The sequence below is a fragment of the Osmerus mordax genome, chromosome 6 (genome assembly GCF_038355195.1).
Source record: "Osmerus mordax isolate fOsmMor3 chromosome 6, fOsmMor3.pri, whole genome shotgun sequence".
Lineage (NCBI taxonomy): Eukaryota > Metazoa > Chordata > Actinopteri > Osmeriformes > Osmeridae > Osmerus > Osmerus mordax.
In genome coordinates this window covers 19,923,000-19,930,575 of record NC_090055.1, presented here as the reverse complement: position 1 = coordinate 19,930,575, position 7,576 = coordinate 19,923,000, and the positions used below count along the sequence as shown (strand labels likewise).

At 49.5% G+C, this 7,576-nt stretch overlaps 1 protein-coding gene across 1 annotated transcript in view; it reads left to right on the top strand.

Annotated features, from left to right (window-relative positions):
* The first annotated feature begins 2,325 nt into the window (after positions 1-2,325).
* The window catches only part of LOC136944391 (adenylate cyclase type 2-like), a 34,201-nt gene continuing 28,950 nt past the window's right edge, over positions 2,326-7,576 (top strand). Inside the window, exons 1-2 of the mRNA XM_067238138.1 lie at positions 2,326-2,338; positions 3,453-4,130. Coding sequence (XP_067094239.1) covers positions 2,326-2,338; positions 3,453-4,130 — 691 coding nt within the window. The remainder of the gene's footprint in view (positions 2,339-3,452; positions 4,131-7,576) is intronic.

The following is a 7,576-nucleotide window of genomic DNA, read 5'->3' as shown; positions in this document are numbered from 1 at the left end:
AGAGAGTCACATGTAGGGTTAGAGAGAGTCACATGTAGGGTTAGAGAGAGTCACATGTAGGGTTAGAGAGAGTCACATATAGGGTTAGAGAGAGTCACATGTAGGGTTAGAGAGAGTCACATATAGGGTTAGAGAGGAAGGGTTAGAGAGAGTCACATGTAGGGTTAGAGAGAGTCACATGTAGGGTTAGAGAGAGTCACATGTAGGGTTAGAGAGAGTCACATGTAGGGTTAGAGAGAGTCACATGTAGGGTTAGAGAGAGTCCCCTGTAGGGTTAGAGAGAGTCACATGTAGGGTTAGAGAGAGTCACATGTAGGGTTAGAGAGAGTCACATGTAGGGTTAGAGAGAGTCACATGTAGGGTTAGAGAGAGTCACATGTAGGGTTAGAGAGAGTCCCCTGTAGGGTTAGAGAGAGTCACATGTAGGGTTAGAGAGAGTCACATGTAGGGTTAGGGTTAGAGAGAGTCACATGTAGGGTTAGAGAGAGTCACATGTAGGGTTAGAGAGAGTCACATATAGGGTTAGAGAGAGTCACATGTAGGGTTAGGGTTAGAGAGAGTCACATGTAGGGTTAGAGAGAGTCACATGTAGGGTTAGAGAGAGTCACATGTAGGGTTAGAGAGAGTCACATATAGGGTTAGAGAGAGTCACATGTAGGGTTAGAGAGAGTCACATGTAGGGTTAGAGAGAGTCACATATAGGGTTAGAGAGAGTCACATGTAGGGTTAGAGAGTCACATATAGGGTTAGAGAGAGTCACATGTAGGTTAGAGAGAGTCACATGTAGGGTTAGGGTTAGAGAGAGTCACATGTAGGGTTAGAGAGAGTCACATGTAGGGTTAGGGTTAGAGAGAGTCACATGTAGGGTTAGAGAGAGTCACATGTAGGGTTAGGGTTAGAGAGAGTCACATATAGGGTTAGAGAGAGTCACATATAGGGTGGCTTTCAGCATCAGCACAGCCCACAGAGCTGGAAAGGCGCTTCACAATGCCATGCAATAACATAAACATCCACTAGAGGGTGCATGTGCTCTATTCTTGTCCAATTCATCTACAAATTAGTGAGCTAAGATTGTGGGTCTGAAAGCAAAATGAAAAAGTTGACATATTCAATACTGATATAACAGGAAATGACAACACTGAACATCCTGGATGTCAAAATGCTTCGAGTTTCACGTCGACTTACGTCTCTCAGCTTGGCCTTGGGAAGCGCTCTCCAGCCCTGCTCCTGGAGAAGGGGTCTCCAGCCCTGCTCCTGGAGAAGGGGTCTCCAGCCCTGCTCCTGGAGAAGGGCTCTCCAGCCCTGCTCCTGGAGAAGGGGTCTCCAGCCCTGCTCCTGGACAGCTACCTGCCGTTGCTTTTTGCTCCAACCACAACTTATTTGACCTGATTCAACACTAGTTACCTGATCAAACAGCTAGTTATTAGTATCAGGTGTGCTAGATCAGGGTTGGAGTGGAAGTCTACAGGCAGGTAGGTGTAGCATGCAGGGTTAGTGTAGTGTAGCCTCTAGGTAAAGCAGGGAATCATTCAACGTTACCAACATATCAACACTAGGTGCTGATGAAGATCTGGGAAGGTTCTGAAGCAGATGACAGAGATTCTGGATCAGCCATCTGGAAAGAGAGAGAAAAGGCTCAGTAATCGGTGTGGCTCCTCCTGTTTCCCCATATGTGCCCTTACAGGAAACCTTTTTTTTTTTTGTATTCTTCACTACGGGATCATATAGACTCATTTAGCCATTGTTCTTTATTATAGAGACTTCCAACTTTACGAATATCAGTTTTTGGAAGCCCGTGGTGCCCCCTGATGGAAGGGACAGTTAGCACAGGTTCCTGAGTAGTCCATGTTTACAGGTTCCTGAGTAGTCCATGTTTACAGGTTCCTGAGTAGACCATGTTTACAGGTTCCTGAGTAGTCCATGTTTACAGGTTCCTGAGTAGTCCATGTTTACAGGTTCCTGAGTAGTCCATGTTTACAGGTTCCTGAGTAGTCCATGTTTACAGGTTCCTGAGTAGTCCATGTTTACAGGTTCCTGAGTAGTCCATGTTTACAGGTTCCTGAGTAGTCCATGTTTACAGGTTCCTAAAGTAGACCACGTTTACAGGTTCCTAAAGTAGACCACGTTTACAGGTTACTAAAGTAGACCACGTTTACAGGTTCCTAAAGTAGACCACGTTTACAGATGAGACAACTCAGCATTGTTCTCTTGACATTTTAATTTGTTGGTCAGACGTGATATGGTATTTCTCTTGGTCATGCTAGTTAGTATATGTAATAACAGAAGCTTTCATCCAAAGTGATGTACAAATGCTGCATTATAGTAATGACTGGAGAAGGTCAGGTCAGAAGTGGCAGGCTGCAACAGTGTGTTTCTATGTTCCAGAAGTCAATAATGTATTCTCAAGCTTGGGTCGATTAGACCACAGGTCCACATATCAAACTGCTTGGCGCAGGAGCCGAGAGGCGTGTACAAACATATGTACACACACACTCTCACTCTCTCTCTCCCCTTTTCTCTCTCTCTCTCTCCCTCTCTCTCTCTCTCTCTCTCTCTCTCTCTCTCACACACACACACACACACACACACACACACACACACACACACACACACACACACACACTCTAGTCGAGGAGAGCCGATCTAGAGCGGGATGGCCGCAGGCTGAAGGGCTACATGCACATTAACACTGCCCATGTTGATCCCAAATCACTGCCTCCTCTCATGACAAGAATGGGGCAAATGTATTTTGCACTTCTTGCTGCAGTGTTATGTAAATAAATACGTATTTACATTTAACTGACTGTACAGTTTTATTGTCTTGAAAGAGACCGTCCCAGAAGCCTAATGAGATCTACAGGGAGACGCACAGATCTACACACATCTACATCTACCACAGATACAGAAACATGCTGTCCAACTTGTGTCCTTAGTATCGTACAGGTTATCTTTTACCCCGATTTTCAAGTCTTTATCACTTGAGCCAATGCATATTCTGCTGCTGCTGGCCCATAATTGAATCCAGTCCTGGAAGCTGTTTCAAAAGCCATTTAATTTTGGAAGATTTCTTTCAGTTGGGTGGAAATAAAAGAAGTGAGTCTTTACTTAATCACAGCTCAAGTGATCCAAGCTGAAAAGCGTGAGACTGGGGATGTTAATCCCATCTCTGCAGCCTGCTGTTGTAGCTGCTCTCCTCTCCTGTCCTCTCCCTCGCCGTCTATCACAGCTGCTCTCCTCTCCTTCCCTCCTTCCCTCCCTCTCTCTCTCACACTCCTCGCCTCACCTTTCTCTCTCTTCCCTTCCTTTCTCTTACTCTTTCCCACTCCCCTTCTCTTCCCCCCCCCCTCTCTCTCTCTCTCTCTCTCTCACACACTCCTCCCCCTTTCTCTCTCTCTCTCTCTCTCCTTGCCTGTACATTTCCCTCCCTCTCTTGCGCACTGCTCTCCTCTCAGTTTCAGTCCCAGCATGTTTCCAGAGGAGCAGCGCAGCAGCAGCCTGTCTCCCCATCTCTCCAGCCTCCACGCACCGCGGACGCCGGAAGATCCTCGCGTCTAGGAGCCCAGCCCAGAAGAAGAGCCACGGCGACGCAAGGGTCCAGGAGCTCTGCCCTCCCCAGCTCCGCGCCGGCCGCCCTCCCCAGCTCCGCGCCCGGCTGCCCTCCCCAGCTCCGCGCCGGCTGCCCTCCACAGCTCCGCGCCGGCCGCCATCCCCAGCTCGCGCGCCGGCTGCCCTCCCCAGCTCCGCGCCGGCTGCCCTCCACAGCTCCGCGCCGGCCGCCCTCCCCAGCTCCGCGCCGGCCGCCCTCCCCAGCTCCGCGCCGGCCGCCCTCCCCAGCTCCGCGCCGGCTGCCCTCCCCAGCTCCAGGCTGGCCGCCGCCTCCAGCTCCTCGCTCTCCGCCCCTGGCTCCATGTGCCAGGAGGCGGTGCGGAGGCGCCGCTGTCCACCGGGCAGGAGCGCGGAGGAGGCTGGAGGAGCAGGCTGCAGCGCGGCGGGGGCAGGCGGGAGCAGAGCGCCGGGCTGGCTGTACGAGTCCTACTACTGCATGAGCCAGCAGCATCCGCTCATGGTGTTTCTGCTGCTCATCGTGATGGGAGCCTGTCTCGCCCTGCTGGTGGTGTTCTTCGCTGCGGGTTTGGTGAGCATCGTGCCTGCTGGGGGGGGGGGGGCAGCTCGGGGGTGGGGGGGTGGGGGGGGGGGGGGGGGGGAGTAGGGGTTTGTTGTTGTTTGAAAGCGTGGGGGATTGAGTCTTGCTGGCTGATTAGCGCACATTTCATTTAGTCATTTAGCAGACGGTCTTATCCAGAGCACCTTACAGTTAATACAGGGACATTCCCTGAAACCGGCTTTGTGCGTCGCCGTCTGACGGGCGCTGCACTGTGTGAGATGATCCCCTTTCTAACCAGCAACAAGTACTGTAGGAATATGTGATGATCTCATTGTGAAAGGGATTTCGCCTGCTTCATTCATGTTTTTCTCAGGTGAACCTGTCGATGCGATTGTGGCAGATTAGAAAGATTTTGGTATTTATAAAGTTTTGTACATTTATATCAAGAGCAGAGGAAGAAGAAGAGCAGTTCTATTCTGGGAAAATCCACATCAGTGTGTTTTACATACTAGGATTATGTAAGGAAAATATAAAGTTAGTGTATTGCTGAGACAATGCTAATGAATGATTGCTCACTCAGGCACCTATTGCACTACAACATGAAAACCCAACTCTGGCTGTTCCTGGGGTCATTATGTCTCCCTGTGGAGAGAGCACTTCAGCCTGCCTCTCTCGCCCTCTGAATGGTTGACCTCGATACAGAGTCGACTCAACGTGCTCAACATGACCGGCTGGCTCTGCGCTCCCCTATCACCCTATCACATCGATCAAGCCCAGCCATGGGAGTACTCTCTCTCTCTCTCTCCCCTCTCTCTCTCTCTCTCTCTCTCTCTCTCTCTCTCTCTCTCTCTCTCTCTCTCTCTCTCTCTCTCTCTCTCTCTCTCTCTCTCCCCTTCTCTCTTTCTCTCCCCCTTCTCTCTCTCTCTCCCCTTCTCTCTTTCTCTCTCTCCCCTTCTCTCTCTCTCTCTCTCCCCTTCTCTCTCTCTCTCTCTCTCTCTCCCCTTCTCTCTCTCTCTCCCCTTCTCTCTCTCTCCCCTTTTCTCTCCCTCTCTCTCTCCCTCTCTCCATCTCTCTCTCTCTCTCTCTCTTTCTTTCTCTCTCTCTCTCTCTCTCTCTCTCTCTCTCTCTCTCTCTCTCTCTCTCTCTCTCTCTCTCTCTCTCTCTCTCTCTCTCTCTCTCCCCTTCTCTCTTTCTCTCTCTCCCCTTCTCTCTCTCTCTCCCTTTTCTCTCCCTCTCTCTCTCCCTCTCTCCATCTCTCTCTCTCTCTCTCTCTCTCTCTCTCTCTCTCTCTCTCTCTCTCTCTCTCTCCCTGTCTCGCTCTCTCTCTCTCTATCCCTGCCTTTGTCTCTCTCTTCCTCTCTCTCTCTCTACCCCTCTCTCTCCCTGCCGCTGTCTCTCTGTCAGTAATGGTGAAGTCTGACAAGGAGGGAAGACTCTGTCTGTCTCTCTCTCTGTCTCTCTGCCTCTGTTAGCGTCTCCTTTAACAACTCCACGCCTGTCATTCAGGTTCTGCATTTGTACCGTTTCACGCTGACCTACTATATCTGTCTCTCTCTCTCTCTCTCTCTCTCTCTCTCTCTCTCTCTCTCTCTCTCTCTCTTCTCTCTCTATCTTCTCTCTCTTCACCCTCCATGCTGACCTACTATAATCCTCTCTCTCCCCATCTCTACCCCTCTCTCTCTCTCTCTCTCTCTCTCTGTTTCTCTTTGTCTCTCTCCCCCTCTCCCTGTCCTTGTCTCTCCTTCCTCTCTCCATCTCTCTATTAATACTCTCTCTCACCCTATTAATAATGTGTTCGTTTAGCAGTTGCATTTATCTAAAACGACATGTTTGATTTGAACCTGCGATCTGCAGGCAAATGCTCTACTACTGAGCTATACCAGGGCTGGACTGGGACAAAAAATTGGCCCTGGCATTTTTGGCCCAGGCGGCCCACACCCACCGTGACTGGTCAGACACATTCCCTGCAGACAGTCCTCTTAAAATATGCGCACATTCTATAATATGAGTTGCCTAGTGTTCTGCGTTCATGTGATAGTTTTGGATCCTTCAAGAAGGGTCTCAAGACTTATCTGTTGATCTTACACTTAAATAATTAATTAATTCTTAGAGTTATGATTTGTATATTTATGGTATTTTTTTTAATTATTATTGATACTTGATACTGTATTGCCATTATTGTTATTATTAGTATTTTGCTTAATATTGGCTTAGAAACTTTTAAAAATGGTTTACTGTTAATTTTAACGATTGTAAGATTCATATTATGTCGCTAAAGTGACTCTAGTGACTCTAGTGTCTGCTAAATACAATAACCACAACCCTTCCCAAAAGCTACAATAAAGCTGAGAGTAGTTTATGCCCTGGAAAAGAGCATCAATACAAGAGAAGCAGTGTACACACAGCCTCCTTCCCTTTCTGAGAGTCCCTTGTTAATTTGCCCACTCCTTACCACTTCATCAACTACTCTCTCTTCCATCTTCTCCTCACTCACTCCCATGGCCCTGTCATGGTCACTCTCCTGCTCTGCTTCTTCCCTGACCCTGTCAGTAAGTTTCTGCCTCTCTGAGCCAGCTACCTCTCCTCCTTCCTCTACAGGTGCTGATGTTGAAGCAGCTAAAGCCCCCCCAAACACGTTCGACATTTTTGCACATTTTGTGGCATTCGCCTGTACATTTGTTATCTTTTTCTCCCTTAACTTTTCTGCGCCTCCCTTGTGCTTTGGTGGTCGTTTCTTCATTTTAGCGATGCTAAACTTTGACGGAAGCTAAACCAGCATACGCATTAGCCAACAACTCGTGTCTCAGGGCCTGCAGGAGGCGATATTATGAATCAGGGGAAGGGGTTCCTGATTTGATTGGGTCATTCCAGTGCCAATAAAGAAAATTAACCAATGGGCCGCTGTCAGTTCTCTATGGGCCGGCCCGACCCCCCAAAAAAGGCCAATAAATGATATCGGCGATTCGGCCCAAAAGTGCGTCGGCCCACCGGGCATTTGCCCGGTATGCCAGATGGCCAGTCGAGCCCTGGCTATACCCATCCCCATGCTCTACCACTGAGCTGTACCCATCCCCATGTTCTACCACTGAGCTATAACCCATCCCCACGCTCTACCACTGAGCTATACCCATCCCCACGCTCTACCACTGAGCTGTACCCATCCCCACGCTCTACCACTGAGCTGACCCATCCCACGCTCTACCACTGAGCTATAACCATCCCCATGTTCTACCACTGAGCTGTACCCATCCCCATGCTCTACCACTGAGCTATACCCATCCCCACGCTCTACCACTGAGCTGTACCCATCCCACGCTCTACCACTGAGCTGTACCCATCCCCATGTTCTACCACTGAGCTATACCCATCCCATGCTCTACCACTGAGCTATACCCATCCCCACGCTCTACCACTGAGCTATACCCATCCCCATGCTCTACCACTGAGCTATACCATCCCCGCGCTCTACCA